The sequence below is a fragment of the Cygnus olor genome, chromosome 1 (genome assembly GCF_009769625.2).
Source record: "Cygnus olor isolate bCygOlo1 chromosome 1, bCygOlo1.pri.v2, whole genome shotgun sequence".
In the NCBI taxonomy this organism is placed as follows: Eukaryota; Metazoa; Chordata; class Aves; order Anseriformes; family Anatidae; genus Cygnus; species Cygnus olor.
In genome coordinates, this window is record NC_049169.1 from 97,570,679 (window position 1) to 97,592,048 (window position 21,370).

A 21,370-nucleotide genomic window follows, 5' to 3' on the forward strand; every position below is an offset into this window, starting at 1 on the left:
ATTAGGCATCACTGAAACATCAGCCTGGTAGAACTAGAAATAGTAAGAAAAAAGATGAATTTTGCCCTCGGAAATTTTAAAGTGTTGCCGATAATGGTACTTCTACAGAAGTCTCCAAGTCCTCACCATTTTCAGAGCTGCAGAGCAGCTGTAGCCCTCATAAATTCCAGTCAGAAATACGTATGATCAAGGCCTTAACATTCACCCCCACAGTCAAAACCCAGACAAACACAGCTTAGTGCCCTGGCCACTCACACAACAAGAGAAGGGCTCAAACTCCATGTCAGAGGAAGGCAAATGCATATACATTGCATTCATAAACCAAATCCAGGAGAAAGAAAATATTTCAAAACATCACTAGGGCACAGATCTGTTTTTATAAAAACTCCAGTTTAATCTCATGGCTGAGACCTGGCAAAACATCTTTTTTTTTTTTAATGTTTTCTTTTTTCTTTTTTTCTTTCTTTCTTTTTTTAAGCAATAAGGCACAAAGACAGGCAAGTCCACACAGAGAACAAAGCTTAAAAAAGTACAACCCATCAGGGCTAGCAGGAGAAATAATCAAAAACCAGAGCCAGCGGGATGGGGACAGTCCTTTTCACAGTGTCTGACTTCCAACCCTTCCCTTGATGTGGCAGCAAATAGCGTTTTGAAGGAGACCAGTATCTGCAAGAACAATATCTGAGGTCTGGGCTGCTGCATGGAGCCCTCAGGAAGCACTTGCCTCCTGCCGTCCTTCCTTTCCAGGCCTGTGAAAGTGCTGCTCCATCTCCAGTTGAACTTAGTGGCAAGCTTTCCATGCCTTGCTTGGAGCACAAGTAGTTAACACCAAGCCTTTACATTGATTAGGAGCGAGAAAAAGATAAACTGAATTGTGATCAGCTACAGCTTCTCCCCCAGCCCTAGAGGTTATTTTCTAGACATGGAGAGAAGCAAGAGAGACAACTGCAAAACCTGGGCATGCCCAAAAGGGACTATGTTCCAGCAGATGGCTGTGTTTTCAAGGACTGGGGAGAAGCTTGTGGTAGGAAGCCAAGTCAGTCTTTACACTCTGGTCTCCCCTGATGTCATCCTTCCTCTCCCAGGACAAGATCTTGCTCAGGAAGGCCAATTCAGACCTTCTGCCCACCACAAAACAGTCAGAACTAATTAGCTTCTCTGTGGGCAGACAGCCAGTTGATCTCACACTTTCAGGGCTAGAAAAGTTGCAACATAAAACAGTTCCATGCATCAGCCCAAGTTTCACAGATGTGCAGGATTCCATTTAGACAATTCCTTCATTTTAATTACATTTCCTTTTTAATATATTTATATAAAATGTTCTTTTATATATATATATATAAATTTAACACAATATTCACCACTACAGGCATTTCAGAATTCATTAGGAAAGAAAATAGATTTTGATTGCACCTTTTGGACTCCAGGTGGGGGAAAATGTTGCAGGGCTTTATGAATGCCCTCTGATGCAGACCTTAGTTCCCCTGAAGCTCTAAAGGTGAAAAAAAGAAGTGCTTCGGTCTTTCTGCAGTGATAGCATAGGACAGGCAGTCCAGAGGAATGTGGCTTATAAGGTGAGATAGAACACTCATTTCTGCTTACCCTCTCTCCAATAAGGCAGCTCCCACACAGGCTAACATTAACCACCTCTCTCTTTTCCATCAGGGGATCTACCTCTTTGCCAGCCCAACCATTTCACCCTGACCTATGCTCCTGCACTTAACAGAAGCTGTACAAACCCACTGATTACATGCAAAAAATAAGTGAACTTAAGCCACCTCTCCTGTCTCCCACTGGTAGAAGTCTACAAGCAGCAAATGCTGGTGGTACGATATCATGATTGAGACTGAGTCCATCTGCAAGTTTAGGGGTGGCCTTTAAACCATCCATAGTCCCAGGGAAATTGATTTTTTTTAGGTCTCTGAAATGATCCTTGCAAAGCTGCAAATGATGTGATAGTCTGTTTAGGAAGATCCTTTCCATAGTGCCAAGAACCATTGACTTAGATCTCACAAAACTTCAAATACTGGGCCAGGCCCATCTCCCGTAACACTGTCCTATCCCTCTCAATGCTTCACAGAAAAACATACAAAACCAAGGAACAATCAAAGAAACAATATCCTTTCTTAAAACTGTTTGCAGGATCATTCTGGAGGGCAGGAGCTTGGTACTACCCCAAGTACAACTGCAAAACACTGAACCTCAGATAATCTTCTAGTCTCAGGTTCAATCTGCTACTGCGGAGTGGCAGAGAACAACCTAAGGACCCTAAAGTGATGATGACATCAGGTCTGATCCTGGGGCTGACCTCAGGAATGGCTTAGTAAAGTGGGGTCTCAGGAGGTTCCAACCACACAGTCAGCACCACTCAATGGTTGACAGCTTCTGTTTCTTGGCTCTGTCCAACTATCAAGCTTTGGCTGTTGAAGCTGACTGCAACTGTAGTACCAACACAGACCCACCCTTGATCATTAGAAACTCTGCAGAAGTTTGGGTCTGGAGCTGGGCATGGTGATATCTGTGCAATAAAGAAATTACTCCCAGCTCTGCAGGATCTGGGGCCTTATCTCTGCTCTTGTGATACAAGTCCCCTTACAACCATAAAGCTATCATGATGTGCCTGCATTCTGTCCACCTGGCTAGGATCTTGGAAGTTTGATACAGCAGCTGCAGGTTGGATCTGAAATTGCAAATACAGCTGTGATCAAGCTACAAAATATAGATCTTGTTACAGAATCTCTGCTTAATTAAAATCCAGGACCTGGATCTGAGCTCAAATTCTGAAACACCTTTAAAAATTACAGTCTGGATACAGATTTTAGTTGAGGTCGACCTTTAATATTATATATAATTTTCTAATAATTTTCTCTTGCAGGAACTTCACCAATTATGCCAAAAGCACTATTACTAACTGGAACACTGTTAAGAGTTGAGGCAGTTTATTATATACAAATTGCCAGACCTCATTTCTTGTTCATAGATCAGCTTATATGAGATCAAGGAGGAAAAGAAAGAATGGTTTTAAGGTGCCGAGGTTTCATCACATTTTTTTTTCTTTTGACACATTACTTTATGAGTTTGGCTGGCTCCATTCCAGATGCCTTGGCAGTCACAACTAGGAACTGAGAAAATATAAATCCCTGCCCAAAGTAAACTGTTTTATTGATGCCAAAAAATCTGGGCACCATTTCCATTACTTTTGCTCTCTGTAAAGCCTTACCACGATACCTTGTATTACACCTTCCAAAGTCCTTTGCCATTACTCTAGCCATGGTGTTTAAAAGCTTTCCCGTGAGGCAGTAAGAAAAGCACTTGGATGCCATCTAAATGCAACACAGAGCTGTACTATGAGGAATATGGAAAACTGGCAAACCCCTGGTTTTAATGGGAGGCTGCACAGGCATTTTATGGTCTAGAAGGCTAATACAGTTGTCATGAAGCTGCATATGCTGAACTGGCCGTCCACAGCTTGCCCAGGTAAAGCAGAGGCTGGCATCTGTGAGACAGCATGGACCCAAACAAGAACTCCAGGAATAATATTCTCCCTCAACCAAACTGACAGCATGGACTTAGTCCTTTGCTCTGTTCCCTCCTACACTGCATTACACACAAGTGGGACATGCAATGGGGAGGATCAAATACAGCAACTTGTTACAGGGAAAGGCCCTCTTGTTTTTTCACCCTCCCTTTGGATATGGCAAGATAAAATTCTGCTGAAGATGTATTCCTTGCATCTGTGTGCCCAGAGCTTCTCAAAAGTACTCTGGCACCTCTCCCCCTTAGCAATCAAAGTGTGCAGACAAAGCAGTGTATAGACCGGGCCCTCCAGCCACAATGACACTAATTAAGTGACACATTCAGGACAGACCAAGAGCTCATGAGCTGAGCTTGCCAACAATTTTAAAATGCCAGTACATTATGAAAAAGCCCTAACCATACATCCGCTGGGAAATTCTGACTGATACTCATTGTGGTGGCTATAGCACTTCCTACCAGATGCCCAGTTACTGCTCAAACTATAGCCCATAATACCCATCAGAGAGCCTACAGACCCAGACACCTCCACGAATGATGGGCCCTGCAAGCACATTACAGGGACAATCTCAGTGCTGGTAGTAACACCGTCTCCTCCTAGCCACTGATGACATTTAAATCTCAGAAACAGCATGGGCTGTACTTGACTTTGCAATCGCCCACCGTCACATACCAGGCAACAGATGAACCTGTGGTTAACTCAGAGTTAGAGGCTTTATAAAGGAAGCTTTAATTCTATTCCCACAGCATATATTGCTTATATGAACATGTATTTGCCTGTAATGATAACAGCCCTTCAGGAGAGAGTTTAATTCACTTCAGATCCCCCTCTCAGGATATTGTTTGCGATCTGTTCTACAGTCCCACAAAGTCCCCCATCTCTTTACCATACCCTCAATCAATTTGAAAGCACTGAGGGGCAGGGAGGTGAAAGCCAGCCATGCTCTCAAAGAAACAACGTAAAATCATAAGGACAGGAAGTTTGAAGGAGGAAGAAGCACCTGGGGACATGCCACACAGTGGCAATGAAAGACCAAGGGTCAAAGATACATCGGTCAGGGTGCAGGAGGGCAGTAGCCCAAGGACATGCAGATCAGAAGATCCTCTTGGTTTTCTCTGCTGTTGGCAGTGTGGAGCACAGCTGGAGATAGTTACAGAAGTGTCACCTGGCTTTAAGCAATGATGAAAATAGTTGATACTGGCCTTTGTTATGACTTTATCTTCACTTCCATTGATACCAGCCTGAGAAGTCTCTATCAATGGACACTCATTCCCCAGCCACACAAGTCTTGCCTGCCAAAGAAAGGTGTGGCTGAGCACAAAAAAAAAAAAAAAAAAAAAAAACATGATCAGGACTTGGAAGACTGAAAGAACAACTAGGCATTTCCAGTCCAGCTTTCATTCCAGACCTCACACATGGTGGAAAGATTACATCTTTGATGCAAGAGAAAAGCTGGAGGAAGTGCCCTCAGGTTGTATGTTTGCCACTGGAACATCGTTGTGTAGCTCACACCTTTTGTAACTTGCTCATGCCAGCTTCATCTTTCCTCTTCAGCTATCCCCGGCTTCCTACGCTGTTTACTTATGCTCTCCAAAAAAAGACAGCAGAGACAGAGAGCCATGGTCCTTCAATGGCTGCTGCGAAAAGATAGAAGGAGGTCCCAAGCATCTGAACTTACCTCCTCAGCAGATGTTTTGCCCCTGCACCCTGGGCTGCAGTACTTTAAAACAGTTTCCCCCCACTCTATTTTTTTCAGTTATCCAAGATTTACTTTTCCTTTTTTTTTTTTTTTTTTTTCTGTAGAAAGGATGAGACTTCCACAGGGCTTGTTAGATAACAAGAACGAGGAAAGGCAAGTTCCTTGGGACTGGTTTACAAAAAAGCAAGACAGTGAGGGACTACAAAGGGATGAGAAAGGGAAGGAAAAGCAAGACAAAAAGACTGTGGCCCTCCATAGCAAAATGCTTTGCAGGAAATGGTAAAAGATTTGGGTCCTCCTTGCACAAAACAGTTATAACAACAGCAAAATGGAAACAGTTGGTCTTGGTGTAGACACTGCCATCCCATCCACCACAGAAAAGGAGTAAGGGAAGCTGTTGCTATTCAATCTGCCTCCCGCTTCGTCCATCCAGAATCACAGAGCGCCTCTGTGGCTGGTAAAAGCAGCTGGTAGAAGTCTCCAGTCTCTGTCCATTCTTGGGGATGGTCATTTTGTTCCTCAGCGTCACCCCCTCAGGTGTTGTTCGCGACGTCTCAGACAGATCGCCACAGATGGGGCTCGAAGAGGTGGTCTGAGTGGGGCTCCTTATGGGTGATAACAGCACCCTGGAGTCTGCTGAAGAGGAGGGGTGGTCCATAATGGGGAAAGGGGGGCTGAAGAGAATTAGACTCTGGGGCCTCCCGGGCCTAGATCTATAGGAAGGCTTGGAGAACCCTGATGGCCTCTCCATCTTCGAGGACTGTGGGTTATCTTCAGCTGTCTCCCCCTCAGAAGTGCGCTTTCGGCGCAAAATGGGGGCATCCAGGCCAGGGTTATGATTGGATTGAGATGGCTCCAGTGGAGATCCAAGGCTGCTGTGCCAAGGGAAGGCCGAGTCCTTCTGAGCTGGGTCACTGTTCTCTTTCTCTGCCTTGGCTTTCTTCTCTGTCTGTGGACTCTTGGGGGGCTCCAGATGGCCCCATGCCACCCGTTGAGCCTGTCTGCCAGCCTGCTTAGCTTCTGCCTCCTTCTTCTCTGCTGGGGGAGCAGCATTTTGAGCCTGCAGGGGCTGGGGGATCTGGGTGTACTGAATCTTAGGCGGTATCACAGGCACAGCTCTAGCCTGGCACATCTTAATCATGAAGGAGGTTCTGACTGCCGACACACTGACAGGGGCAGAGTTACGACGGCCGGTGGTGGCATGGGCCACTGCCAGGTAATCCAAGTCCAGATCCATGTGGGCATTGAAAGGAGATCTCCAGGGAACACCTTTACCCGCAGCAGGGCAGGCAGTTGGCAGGGATGGGACAGAGTCACTGCTTTTCACTTCCTTCTGCCCACAGAGGTGGTGTCCAGTGGCGGAGGGCATGGCCAGGCCCTCAAAAGTGAAGAAATCTGGGGCTGGAAGGAGTGTATCCAAGTTGAGGGACGATGGCCTAGTCTTCACTTTACGAGGTGTTTCTTCATCTTTATTACTCAGACCTGATTCAGTGGCAGAGCACAATGCTTTGGTAACAGCATCTCCTCCCAGGGCAGTGTCCTGAGATATGGGCAACTCCTCCTTTGTGTTCTTTGTCTGTAAAGAACAGTCTGGGGTATCTGGGTACGACAAAGACAGCTCGAGCTTTGAGCTCCAAGGGTTTTCTTTGCTCACATCCACTTTTTTCTCCTCTGGTTCTGAAAGAGGGATTCTGGAGGGTTCTTCTTGCTTAGCTGGTGTTTCCTCCCTGCCGAGGGGATATCCCAGCTCTTCAGGTTTCAGAGGTTCTTCAGGAAGACTTGTGCTATTCTCATCTTGCTTAGCTCTGCCCAAACTAGAGGGGGAGATGGGCTGTGTTTTAGGCAGCTCACAAGACGCTGGCAAGATGTCACTGCAAGGTTGCTGCTGTTCAGGGGCATCTATGAAAGGGAATGGGATAGTCCACAGACTCATCACCGTGTCTTTACTATCCAGGGAGAGGCTGCGACTGAATCGTGGTCTAAGAGAAAGCCCTGTCTCTGATCTCTGACTCTGTGGCTGAAACTCTGGTATTGTCTTCTCTTGAATGTCCTTAAAGGTGGGGGAGTGGAGGGGGCTCGTGACCCACTGATGATCCTCCCATGGCTCCACAAGTTCTAAGCTCTGCACGTTGTCTGTCCAGGTATCCTCGTCATCCTGCTCACCAGCATCATGAGTTCTGCTAACAGCATTGCCCTCCTTTAGTTCCTGGATTCCAGCTCCACTCAGCTCCTTGGAGGAGAATGTGTCCCTTCCATCAGCAGGCATTATCTCGGGCTTCTCACTCTGAGTATGGACTGTGGCATGACCCTCAGTTTCCTTCTGCAGCTTGCAAGTGCTATCTTTTTCTTTCTCTGGCTCTGAGCATGCTCCTTTGGAAAGAGAAAATGTATCTGTTGGGGGAATCTCATTAATTTCTGGTTGACTATGAAGCTTCCAGTCCAGGGTAGGAGCGAGACATTCACTCATGCTGTCCTCCACCACTGGGTGGTGGTTCTTCGAGGCAGCTGCGCCAGTCGGGACAGTACCCTGTTTGGGTAGGGCTGGAGCAAAGCTCTGCTGTGCAGCCACATCAGACTGGCAGCTGTGGTGGCTGTCTGGTCGTTCCACGTTGATGGCACCAAATAAAGGCACCTGATCTGTGGTCTGTGGCGTTCCACTTGCAGATTTCTGCTCAGACAGGGTTGGGCTTTGCCCTGGGCCAGAGGAAAAACTATTTGTTTGTACTGAAGAAGATTCAGAAATTGGGCCTGTCCTGGGGACAGCTGCTGGCAAGATCAAGAGCTCCTCTTCAGGTTCAATGATTTTCAGTTCATGCTGTATCTCTGGCCACAGCGGTTCTAGAAGGGCATTCACAGGGTCCTCCTCAGTCTGAAAAACAGAAGAAACGCCATGACCTGACAGCTCACAACTTACCAGTAAATACACCTCTGTTTTTCTCGTACAGCCCTCTTAGGATAGGGTGGCTTCTGGACAAGCATGTTCATGGGTACAGAAACACACACACATCCTGCCACCAATCCACTGAAGGAAATATTACAAGTAGGTTTTATGAAGAAGATCTGTGACGTAGCCAGAATGAGGCCTGGGAAGATGCACTTGGAAAAAAGAGGTGAATGAGGAGCTGGAATGTCTCAGCCCATTTCTCGGCTCTTCCCATTCACTTGTCCTCGCCAGAGGCTCTGCATTCCCAAGTTGCACTCTAACTGGAATGAATGATCTGTTTAAGAATATAGGCGAACAGATCTTTGAATAGATATCAAGAGAGGAGTATTGCTGTAAGAAACTTAGTGAAAAAGCTCTAGTAGAGATACAGGGGAGGTAAGGGGGGGAAAAAAACGTGTCTAGAGAATGGAAAAAAAATGAAATGTTCAGGCTGTACAGATCAACAGAATGGGACAGCAAAAATACATGAGGATTTCAGAGACCCTGGGTCAAAAGGATCAGACACCTGGACAGTCTCACATTTGGAGAGTCTCACAGCAGACAGATTGTACTGACTGCAGTCATAGTTACAAAAAGAGAAAACAAAGAAGAGACAGTAGGTAGTTGCATAAAGCTAAATCACCAAATGTTCATGGGAGCAGAACTGAAACTAATACGTGGTCAATTCTTGACCCTGCTTAGCCTAGGTCATAGACTGAGTTTTCATGCCTATGGACGGACACACAATGAAATTTTGAACAGCTTCTCAGTTACCACCATGACATCGCCCCCCATCTTTTTTCTCACGGCTTCTTCCTTACCACATCCCTTAAGCGTGGCGCCTCCTCTTGCTTAGCCTTCTGGATATCCTGCTGGCCACAGCTGCCTTCTGGGGAGACGTCCTTCATCTTGAGCTGCCCTTGCTCTGCCTTGTCTGCAGGGAGCATCCCTGTATGAACCTCTGAGGCTGGAGTTTGTTCCAAGGTGGGACTTTGCTCTGAGGATTGCCGGGGGCTGCTGCTGCTGCTGGTGCTGCTGCTCTGCCCACATAACATCTCTTGATTTTCTGCTGCAGGCTGTGCAGTTTCTAATGTCTCGGGTTTCCTGGCTGCCACCAGCTCCTCAGGGTGAGAGCCTGGATCAGAAACACAAATGAACTTTGTAACGACTTGTGACTGAAAGCATGTGCCTGGCAGCGCTCCCTGAAATGAAGCAGTGCGATTTTGGCCCAGCGAGAACAAAGAAAGCTGCAGAGCTTCCTCCGGGCAGAACAGGGCGTTGCTGTAAGGACACCCACCTCCCCAGCCCCAGTACTGCTGCAAGGGCCAACGCGATCTGCAGCGGCCAACACCAGCCCTGGCACTGCTTGGTCTCTTTCCTGCCACGAGGGCAGGCTGGAGCCACCTCCATGCCACTGCAGCCAACCATCAGGGTACCTCCACTAGCCCAGCATGGGCTCCACACAGCTCTCCTCAACACGCCTTTACCTCGGGCTACTCCCGTTGGCAGGAGAGGCCCCGGTGGCTTCTCCTTCCTCTCCGGAGCCAGCTCCATCCTTGTGTGGCTCCCTGCTTCCAGGGCCGAGGGGCTTGTACTCTCAGGCACTAGGGCAGACAGCTCCTCGAGGCTGGAGAGGGAAGGCTTGTCCTTGGCGGGCACACGGCACGGGGTGCTGTTGGTGCTGATGACTGCGGACACCCGGAGCGGGACAGAGACAGCGAAGGGCTCTGAGATGTTCAGGGCTTTCCTCTGGTGCCGAGGGGAGGCCTCCAAGGGGAAGAGGCTGCTGGGAAAGCCTGACTTGGCAGCTGTTTCAGAGGTGTAGAACATGCGACCGCCTTTGGGGGAAGTCTGCTCGTTTTCAGCCTCCTCTGCTGCTCGGAAGACCTTCAGCTGCTCGGGGGGTGATTTTGCCTGTGGTGTCCGGCAAGGAGCTTTGTCTCCACTCAGCTCTGAGCTTCCTTTTGCCCCCATGGCAGATCCTTCCCGCTCCCACTCGTTCTCCTTGCTGAGGTCATATGAGCTGCCTGTGCCTCCAGTCCGCATTTTCATCACTGGGACAAAAAAACCTCCAGTAGTCACTGCTCGTTTGAATCTGCTCTTTTCATCCTCCCCTAGAGGAGGGAAGATACAAGGCAATCAGTGGGAAGCAAAGCACTAGCAGCAGCCTTCCTCTGCAAGGAGCCCATCTTCATCCCTCCAGGAATGGCTCCTGCCCTTGGTGAACACCCACATTTCCTCAGAGGGATGGGGACTGTAGCCCTGCGACTCCTTCAAACTAGGCAGGCAGGGCTGAATAGGATGCCTTCCACTGGAAATCATCTAGGACTTTTATTAGAGGCCACTCTCAATCAGATGCAGCCAAGTCTAGAGCTAGCACACATTGCCCACAGAGATCATAGCTCAGGGCTTTCTTGGTTTGTTGTGAGTATTTTTAATTGCTTTATACTTTTTCTTGTAAAAGGGAACTTTGCGCCCACCAGAATAACCAAGAATGAAATCAAAGCAATCCCACTGCTAATAAAGATGCAGCTAGGCACAGTGATAATTCTCAGGTGCACACACAAACACAAAAGACACAGTTGAAGGTTAAAAATGCATGCACAGAAGGGTGAGGGCACTTGTCAGCAGTTGGGGCATAAGCACATGAGGATATACAACATGGTTAGATAAGAAAAGACAGACCACAACATATATGCAAGCATGGGGGAGAGCTGAGAGGGCAGAGGAGCAACCCTTCACCCTTACTGCATAGGTGGTTGATGTCTCACCTTCCACTGGCAGGGAACACAGTGAGTCCATGCTCTTTGCGGGCCGAATGGTTGCTTTTTCTGTGGAAAATGAGTTTTAGAAACAGGCTTCATATCCCGCAGCTTTGCAGGCTTCAGCCCATAAAGAACAAAAGCTGAATATAGACAGACATGCCAGACAGACATCAAGGTTATTTTCTGTTTCCGAGCGTTCCCCCTCTGCATCCACACCATGCCGCTTATTACCCACAACACTTGTCCACACAGCTGGGGATCCACTAGTGCTAACAACAGCTTTGCACCTGCCAGACATGTGGAGAGCTATACTTAACCCAGCCAGTCAACGCCATCTTCACTCTGAAGCAGTTTGACATCCCCAAAGCCACCTTGTCTCATTGCCCTCCCCAATCATGCCAGACTATTGCTTGTGAGGACTTTTTAACTAAACTGGCATAAATGCCTTCCCACTTCTCATTCCTTATAGTAAATGTTGGGTTATTTTCATGTTCCATCCCCAGATTCTTGCTGGCATGAGCATGCTCAGCCTCCAGCAAGCACAGCAGGAAAATTATGTGGTCAGTAAGCAACTTATTCCCTGGTCATCCTCACTGGGCTTACTTGTCCAAACATGATCTGCCATTTGTCACCAGACACTCTACAGGTCTGTTCCCAAGAGGTTTTGGAAGCATGTGACTGTTACTGCTCTGAAAGGGGAGATGGAGGGAAAAGTAGCTGGCAAGAACAGCAAGTTAGTTTCTGGCAGCCCAAAAACTATCCTGGGAGCTCTGGAAAACATCTGGGAGCAAACTTCGCTGTTTACAATGGTGCACAAAGTAGGTAAGGCAGAAAGTGAGTGGGCTTGTTGGACTTTATTTGTTTATATAATTAAGGCTTCTAAGACTTTCACTTGAGCACGGGAGAAACTCCAGCTACCTTTCGCATTTATATGGAGTCCTGGCTACCTTTCATGTTCATATGGCATGATGTCTTGAGCACTGGCTCTGCATTCCCAGAGGAACAGAATTCAAGCTGCGGAGCTCACATTTTATGTGACTTGCAGACTTGTGTGCATGGACAAAAACCGTGCTAAAGCATGTGCTGAGTTTCAACAGCAAGTTCATCTGTTTCCCCACATTATGCTGTAAGCAGAGAGTACACAAAAATACAACATGGCAGCGCTAAAGCATTGCTTCTCCAAAGCACTGCTCTGATGCCTAAATCTCTGCATGGTTCTGCATTTTTATGTCCTGCTGGTGAAAATGTACAACCTCCTGTCACTCAGTACTGTGCTTGGAACAAAGGCTCGGCCCTGACAATCACTGGGCTCCAAACATTCCCAGGCAACCCTAGGCTAGTACTAATTTGGGACAGAGTATTCCTTATCAAAGTGAGAAGGTGATCCCATGATCAAAATAGGATGGAGAGCTATTTTGAGGTCCGCCATGGACACTGTGTGAGGCCATCTGTACATGTAAAACACAGGGGGAAGGCAGGTGTCCAAAGAAAGTTGGATCCAGCATTTGGCTTCACACTTATCTTTGATCCAAAGACAGCCTCTCTTATATGTGGTTGGCAACATTATGTAATGTTGGCAACACTAACCATTTTAAGTCTTGAGACGTTTGGTAGTATTCCTTCAAACATCAACTCCTAGAATCATGAAGTTATCTTAAAAATCACAAGTTTATCTTCTTTTTAATAAGCAAATCATGATTACTTTAAAGTTATCTCTATGATTTTTAGGAGTTGAGTCATCATTTCTGAACACTTGGAATTGGCACTCCTAGGTAATTTTTTAGGAAGCACAGCACTAAAGATATTGCAGCTCAGGAGAATCTAGAATTTAGGATTCCAGTCAGGAGGAAAGACATTTTCTCCCTTGTAAATGTTGCAAAAGTAATCATTTCCCTCAATGTGCTGAGAGCTAGGAGCCATAGGAACTCCTTGTTTTTCACAGACATTGAAGACAGTTGGTTCTTTAATGCCCTGTGGTAGGACAGCCGCTCACCCAGTGCTGTGTAAGGAATGTAAGGAGTTGGCTGGGTTGGAAGAGTGGACTAATCCAACCCAATATGCCACGTAGCATTTCCTAGTCCCCAGGCTCGACAGCTGGGCAGTGGGAGCCTGTTTATCACATACCAAAATGGAATATTTGCTGTAGCTGCCTGGCATATCATCCTTAAGGGTGCTTTTTGCCATCACATGCAAATAAGATGTTCATGAAACCAGGCAACAAACATGACTCCATTAAACTATCTCAAGTCTAATGACATTAGTGTCACATGGATACAGGTTGCCTCGTGCTATCAGTGCCACAGGAGAAGCTGTGGAGAGAAATATGTAACTGAAAAGTGTGTTCTTACCAGAGAGTTTCTGTGCCCTTACGAAGACACTCCCATTTCGACTCAATTTAGACTTTGATTCTGAGCCAGAACGGCCCAAGTTAAATATCGACTTCCATTTCTTGGACTTGGTAGATAACTTTCTTCTGGAACAAAAAAAAAAAATAGAGCTACCCTTTTGTTTTTTTCAGAATCTCATAAAAGTCCCTGAACTCTTTCCCCTGAACACTTCCCTTCTTTTCCTCTCAAATCTCTTCTAATTCTAGTATATGCAAGGCATTGCTACATGAACACCTCTCCCTTATCTGCAAGTGATTTATCTGTACTGCTGATTTAACCATGTCAAGGATGGAAAGACACCTGAGCCAACTCTTCACACAGTTGGCTTTGGCATCATTCTACAGCAACTGTGATTGAGTGATCAACCATGCCTGCCTCCAGAAAGGAGATGTTTCTGGGGCTAGAACTGTCTTGTAACACAGTAAAGAAATAATTGCCTTTTAGATAGGTTTTGATGACAGTATGCAAGATAAATTCCAGAGAACTGATGGAATGTGTGCTATTGCCTGGTGCACGAAGCTATCCTTTAAAGTCCTCATGATTTATAGTTTTTATGAATTTGCAAAAATAAAAGGATCTGTTAATACAAATGGCTATTAATGCTTCTCAGGTCAATCTGAATTTAATCATGAGTGTTGATCATATGCTAGTATAATGTAATAACTGAAAGGAGGAGGCTTAAGGGAATTAAATCAATTTCTTGTAAATGTCAGAGGAAGTGGGATGCCAGTTCCCTGTGTCTTTTCGGAAAGCCCAGCTTTAAACAGAAAGAAGCTGCTGTTCCTGAAGCCAATTTTCTTCTATGAATATTATTGCATGAAGCTCTGTTTCAGTTCCTTCGCATACCCATTCTGACTCCTCCTTCAATCTTCAAGAGCAAGAACCATTTTACCTCCCTGTCTCACTCTCCAAAATTGGTTTTCTACCCCTTCTCATAGTTCTGCTTTTCTTTCAGATCAGTACTCAGAAGAGCACAAATCAGTCCTACGAAGAGTGTTAACATCTTAGTGATAGGACTGTTCTCTTCAAGTGAGAAAGGAAAAGGCACTGTAGACAGGCAATACACCCTTTTGTTTTAAACTGGTTATCTTCTTGCCAGTATTCTATTAGACAGCTCATTTTTCCTTTAATATATCAAGTGTGAAGAAATATCTTTGCTACGGTGCTTTATGGGTCAGTAGATTAATGAGTCTCCTGCTGCAGAGGCTATAATCTCTCAGAACCAGGCAGTCAAGCAGCCATATATTAACAGATAGATAGACCAATAGATAAATAATTAGGCCGGGCACCAGTGCCAACAACTGCAGCAATGTAAGCTGAAATTGGACTCTTGTCAACATAGGTGCCACTGTGTAAATATCTCGTGCTGGAGAAATTTTGCCTTGCTGTTTGGCTGTGAGCAGAGAGGAAGGTGGAGAAGGATGAAGCTGAGCAGGTCAGTACCATCAGGTGCGCTATGGACAAGCTACCAGCAGGTGGATCTCATATGAGAGCAGTGTCTGGACCTGCTCCTTGCCCAGCCCTCGTTTAGTCAAACCTTGAACTCACACAAGGTCGCAAAGACAATTAATTCCTCCTGCAGGATGTTCTGCCCTAACGGAGGGACGAGAACTAGTGGAGCTATGAATCCAGCAACTGAAATGCTTCTCAGGAGCAGCTGTGCCTCTTGAGAAGAATATGCAATTTTCTCTCAATGGTGGCTGTAAATTCATGTGTGCAGGTGTGCGGCTTTCACACTAAGAGAAGTCTCATTCCTAATCATACTGGGGAACCTGCTCCTTTTACTCACACTTTACACTCTTCTTGGCACTTACTTGCTGTCAGGGAGGTCAACAACTGTGTGGAAGAGGGAGCCGGTTACAGGGACAATCTCAGGCAAGCTGTTCTCTCTCCTCTCCTTCCGAGCAGGGTGGGAGGCCGACAGACTCCGTGCCTGCGCTTCTTCCAGGCTCACCAGCTTCATCGGCAGGGAGGCCGAGGGGAGTGACAGATTTCTCACAACTGGTGCGTTCTCTGAAAAGCAAGAAAGTACATTCCAGCCCCGGGGTGAGGAGAGACGAGAGCAAGAGCTTTGTGTCTTTATTTGACTGGAACAACTCCTGCGGAGGGGGAAAAGGAGCAGCACGTGCAGAGAGAGAGGCTTTTGTCAGATAAGCCTTCCATCTCCCCAGCAACCTTATCCATCTGAGCGCATTCCCAGCAGGGGCCACACTTGCCAGCCAAAGGCTGCTTTGCACAGGCTTGCTGCCCCTGCTGTAGATGCACTGGTGTTAAAGAGGCGTCCCTGAAAAACACCAGAATGCATACATTCTCCTTCCTCCCCAGGTTTTGGAGCAGCTGAGTCCCCACCCAAGCCTGGTGCCTCATTCTCCCTCTCACTTCCACATCTTTCTCCTTCTTTTGTTCTAGGAAGGGGGACTGCTCTAAAAACCACCATTACTATACCTTCCCTTTGGGGCTACGGGGAGTACCTGCAGTACAACCAGGAGGCTTGGAATTTGCTAATCGATGTCTTGCCGTACTGCTGGTGGCAGTAAGAACACAGTTCCTCTCTCCCTGCCTTCTGCCAGGGCATAAACATGGGCATAGCAGTGGCACCTGCACCAGCACAGCACAGGTGCTGCAGGTCGAACAGGGCACCGCGCTGGAACCGCAGGCTCCAGGGACAGCCAGCAGGAAAAAGTGGATGGGATGAGCTGACACAGGGCTGGAGAGAAGAAGCATGGTTACTCTATCATTTCTGCAGGTGTCTTCCCAGTGTGTATAACAGGAAGACACATACTGCTGAAATGATGTGAGATCACTGTGGTTCCAAGCCCTCTCACTTCTCAGCCTTTTAAGAATTTTGACAGCAAACCTGTCACTAAATAAAAAAATCAGCATCTCCCAAGTGTGTTGAAGTCCCAGTAAAAATAAATCAATCACTTCTCATAGAACTTCTCCAAGAACAAGACAGAAGTTTTTAAAACACAAGCAAAAGTTTTATCTTGGGAGTGTGGCCTCTGAGTTGGATGGATACAATGGCTGCAGGGCAGGTATCGCTGGTATGATAAATTATATGTGGGGAAGCCTGACAGAACCAAGAGTGTGGCTGATGCGCTTAGAGAGAAACTTAGGCCCAGGCTGAGAAGCTAGTTGGGTGGTCTTCCTTCTGAAGAAGGGGTTAAGCCACGTGAGATCATGTGAAGAATGAGCCATAGGGCAATCTGGGAGCACACTGGAGGAGACTAGTACCCAGAAATATTGGAGATGAGGATGAGAAGGACTAGGGTAGTGAGGGATTGGGATCAAGGTGTATTTGGGGGAGTGTGTGAGCATTCTAAGTGTTGATGCTTTTGAAATATTGGTGGAAGGGGATACAGTTAGAGCTATAGTACAGGGCAAGTGACACATAGGGTGGTTTGGGGAGGTTGTTACCAATGTTCTCTGCAGAGCTGGCTTTTCTGTTTTTGCTGAAGATCTGATCCACGTGATTCAGGATGAACTCTATCACCAACTGCTGGACTCGCACCTCCAGGAAAGCTGCATCCCCATTGCAGCCAACAGCCTCTATCTCCTTTGACCTGCACCAGGAAAGAGGTTTACTAGTAGCCAGAATTATTGTCACATGAGGCCTTTGGGAATGAGGAACTGGCTTTCTTCCTGCAAGACTTGGAACAGGGATGTTTTGGCCTCCCCTGTTGCATCTTTTGCTTTCCTTTGATCACCAAGCCCTCACCTTCTCTCTGCCTTTTCACTCTTTTAAAAATCTATTTCCGTTTTCTCTCTCACCTTTGTTATTTCTTTCCTGCCTGTTATTTTCCCTCCTTCCCTTTCACACTCTTCAGCAGTAGATAAAACTGACTCTCAAACTGCTCTCTTTTCTCCCTCTTTGGTCCTCCTTTAGCACTTTCAAAGTTAGCCCTGAAAGACAACACAGGAGCCTTCAAGCACTGCTTCCAGATCCCTGTGCAATGCTTCAATCATCTCTCCAAGGAGAGTTCGAATGAAATCCCTCAGAAACCTGCTCATGTTCTCCCCATGCCAGTTTTGCCAATGTTCTGCTGTGTGTCCCAGTAGGCTCTTCACTGCCCCCCTGCACTCTCACATTCTCACTCTTGCTCTCAGCAAAGAAACATTCCTTATCTTGACATGCCAAAGTGTTGCTGAAGAAATTATCTCTGGGCAATGGATCCTTTGTAAAGTTAATGACTGGTGTGTTAGATAATAGCTTGGGGCATTGCCAAGAGGATAACCATGTAAGGAGACTGCAGTTGCATTGCTTGCTCCTTTCTTATCCTCCCTGGGATATGCACTTACAATAGATTGCAAGAGGAAACAGACTTCAGTTTTTTTTGACAAGGACAGATGCTGGCATGAAAACATCTCAGTAGTAAAGGCACACTTTGTGATGTTCAGTAGAGTAAGCATCTGAATCATTTTCAGAACCTGCTCTGCCTTTGTTGTGATTTGCCTGTAGCTCTCTTGCCAATGTCCCTCCAGCCTGCCCTGCAGCCTCCTCTCAGCCCCCCCCACCTCCTGGTTCCCTGCACCAACTCTGCCAATGTCCCTCTCCTGCCCAGCCCGCCTTATCTGGACTACCCCTGCATAGCTCAATCCTCTCAACACACAGGTATGGGATAGGCGGGGAAGGCAACTTCACCAAAATACAAAACATTTAAATATAAAATTTTCAGATAAAATGTTTTCTTGTTCTACTCAGCTCTACAACATATCAGACAAACTTCTGCCTGCGCCTTATCTGGACCTCTTCTCAGAAAAGTGCCCAGCAAATCAATCAAAATATAACTGGTGGTCTTGTGATCTGACATGAGCTGCCATCTTAAGTCCATCGAGCTCATTTCACTTATGCTGTAGCAGACCCGGATGCAAGACAGGCCTGTGATATTATTACCCTGTTTTCTTCCCTTCCAAGCCCTGCTGTCTCTCACCGCATCACTGCAGAAGCACTGGCACTGTCAGAAATGTCATTTCCGTTCCACAGTGATGAGCTAACTTGTCATTTTTAAATCAATGTGCTCAACTTACAAATAACAGCCTTATTTTTGAATAAAAAAAAAAAAAAAAAAAGAAGTGAAGAAGCAAAACCACAAGTTTCCTTGGATGTTGGCAGTAAAACCTCAGATTATTCAACCTGGAAGAATTTTTTCCCATTGTAAGAGCTGCTTGCTCTACTCTAGCATTCCCTTTAGTTGTTCTGTTTTTTCCTGCCTCTGCTTTTCCCTCAGTGGATGTGTCTCTAGGCTCAGGTGCTGATGCTCCCCGTGGAGCTCAACATGGTGCTCAGTCTGGGAGGACTCTACTGTACCTGAGGAGATTGGGAGCCCACACCAAGGCCAGGTTTCTGGTGTGCATGTTGGTCATGTTGCTGAAGGAGGCCAGGTGAGTCAGGTGCTTGATCAGGTATTCCAGCGTTCTGCAGTGGTTTCACATGAATAGAGAGAAAATTGTCAAGTCCCTCACCGTGTGCATGGTTGTCTCCTCTGAGGGCTGCCCATTGCGGCCTGAAGTGTGAGACCCACCGGTGGGCTCTCCCTTCCACTCAGGTGACCAATGCTTGTCTACAGGGACAGCAGGTCTCGGGCTCAGCCTGGAGCTCGGAGTTGTCCCCTCCTCAAGGAGGGCAGTGTCTGCACAATAGGCCCCATTGAACTGAGGATTTACAGAGCCAGGATTTTGATGGGATGGCAGTGAATCCCTGAACATCCTTGCTCTGTGGTGGCCAAGGATGGGACATAAACCAATCAATCCTTAGCACGATGTGGGTGCAAGGGAGATGGCATCTGGGTAGGAGAAAGGGTTGGATCCTGCAAAGTCCGAGGGCTTAGCTCATGCTGAAGTGCCTCCAGAAGATCATCTGCTTCTCACCACACCCAGTACACTGGCCAAGGGTGCCATGGTGGTCATACCCAGGGAGGAGGAGGATAGGCTGAGGCAGGGAGAGCCTGTTTAATGATGGCTTGTTCAATGACATTTAAATGCCAGATAAATTGTTGCCAGATTTGGAAATAGTGAGTCAGCTTTTGGGAATTAATTTCTGGAAATGAACTCTGTTGCTGTTTCAAGCAACGTTCCCTGATGGTGACAGCCACCACCCTGTTCCTCAGAGCCTGAGTGGACACATTCTCACCTGTAATGCGATGGTGGGAGCTCCTGGATGACATTTTGTATTCGTGCCAACTGCTCGTCCTCAGGGAAGCGTGATACTGCTTCCTGCAGAGATACAAGGAAACAGTCCACCCTGGCGACGGACTTAGGGGAAAAGGAAGAGGGATAAGGAAGGTCACACGAGACAGCCTGTCTCTGAGGGAATGCTCTCTTGTTACCTTGCAGAGCTATTGGTAGGAGAAGTTGCTTTGTGTTCCCAGCACATCAGAGATTTGCCGTGCTGTTATTTCATGTATGGGTACATCTTCCCCACACCTTGCAACAGGGTGTTCCATGTTTTGAGGGGAGGGAGGGTTGAAAACTGAGAGCTTCAATTAGGAATTATGTTTCTTGTGGTTTTTTTCCCCTCTTTTTTTCCCTTCATTTAACAAGGATAGTGACGGGTAAAATAGAAATAGAGGGAAAGAGAAAAGTGAAAATAATGAAAAATGAAAAAGATGAATGAATGAAAATGTCCATCCCCCAAAACTGTGTTGAAATAAAATAGGTCTTTCAAGCCCAGTGTAATAAAAAAGGGTTGGATATGCATACTCTATACTCATTAAAATAAGCCATATTTGTGTCTGTCATATGAGGATAACTAGAAATAGTCTGTGTGAGTTTTCATCTTACATGGTGGGAGAAGCCTTAGCAAAATCACTGTCCTGGTAGATTAATAAATTCCAATACTCAAGGTTAGACTAGGTTAGACAGAATCGAGGTTATACGTCTTGGTCTTGATCAAGTGTCTCTGGAGTAAAAGCTTAAAAAGCCATGATAAGCTTTTGTCTGCATTCCTAGGAGTTTACTGCATTGGTATCCATCTGTTCAGCTATTCCCTTTCAGTTTTTGTGCTGGGGGAGGGCAAACCACCAGCGACTTCAAACAATGCATGACTGTCTGGGAACCTCCTGCCTACCCTGCTGCCACTGGATTTTGGAGTGGGTTCAAAGAAAGATGCTGGGACCCACGCTGGCAGCAGAAGCTTTGCCTACAGACAGACGTCAGCACTGCTAGGAAAGGAGAGGAAGGAAATAACCCGTCCCAAACCACCCGCTGCTTAAACATCATCAACCTGAAATTACGAGTTACGACTACGGAAGCATCTTCTTGTCCTTGCAATCCCTACGACATCTACACTAACGATGCTGCCATCTCTGTTCAGGTCACTGTCCTTTTCCCTGCAGACCATTTCTCATGTACAACCAACGGTAAACCAAATCTAGCTAGTTTCAAGGTCAGAGATGAATACGAATATATTTTATTCCCTAAGACTGGGAATTAAGATCTATGCCCTCTAGCTTGAATTTACTCATTGGTGTTACAGCAAAGAAAAATGAGTGAACTCACCAGTTTGGTGTATGTGAGATGTGGATGCATTTCTTTTGCCCAAATTAAAGGTAGGTTAACGCCTTGTACTACATTTTACCCATAACAACAGCAGTGGGCCACCTGATTATCTTTGTCACAAGCTCACACTCATACAAATGCCCGAACATTGCCATCTCCACAGGCCAGGAATCAAGCCTTGCAGTGCCACAGATGGGCCATGTCACAACACTGCCAACACCAGTACAACTCCTCCATGACCTGCATTGCCCCCACAGGCAGCTGCACATGTGCATGAATCAGGTCTCTGCCAAGGAGAGCGATCCACAACAGCAGTGTGCCAGGCCGCCTGTTGCAAAACACCTGAATTGCGAATGATAAGCCCTTGTGAATTGAAAAGAGCTGGCTGTACACTTCATTTCCAACCGTAAGCAGGAAACAAAACTGTTCTGAGATTTGAGAAAGTGATGCTAACTTTCTCCTTGTTTTCATTGTTATTCTGCTGAAACAATGCCTTGGTGAGGAGGAAGGACCAAGCAAAGGACCCCTTCTGAGGCATGTGACTCATCAGGAGGTTTAGGGACA

The 21,370-nt window shown here is 46.5% G+C and overlaps 1 protein-coding gene across 1 annotated transcript in view; it reads right to left on the reverse strand.

The window, feature by feature from the left end:
- Positions 1–371: 371 nt before the first annotated feature.
- The window catches only part of ARHGAP31 (Rho GTPase activating protein 31), a 60,046-nt gene continuing 39,047 nt past the window's right edge, over positions 372–21,370 (reverse strand). Inside the window, exons 4-12 of the mRNA XM_040571367.1 lie at positions 19,440–19,522; positions 18,618–18,725; positions 16,727–16,872; positions 15,124–15,322; positions 13,271–13,395; positions 10,929–10,988; positions 9,645–10,271; positions 8,979–9,292; positions 372–8,103 (exon numbers count right to left, since the gene is read on the reverse strand). Coding sequence (XP_040427301.1) covers positions 5,635–8,103; positions 8,979–9,292; positions 9,645–10,271; positions 10,929–10,988; positions 13,271–13,395; positions 15,124–15,322; positions 16,727–16,872; positions 18,618–18,725; positions 19,440–19,522 — 4,131 coding nt within the window. The 3' untranslated portion in view covers positions 372–5,634. The remainder of the gene's footprint in view (positions 8,104–8,978; positions 9,293–9,644; positions 10,272–10,928; positions 10,989–13,270; positions 13,396–15,123; positions 15,323–16,726; positions 16,873–18,617; positions 18,726–19,439; positions 19,523–21,370) is intronic.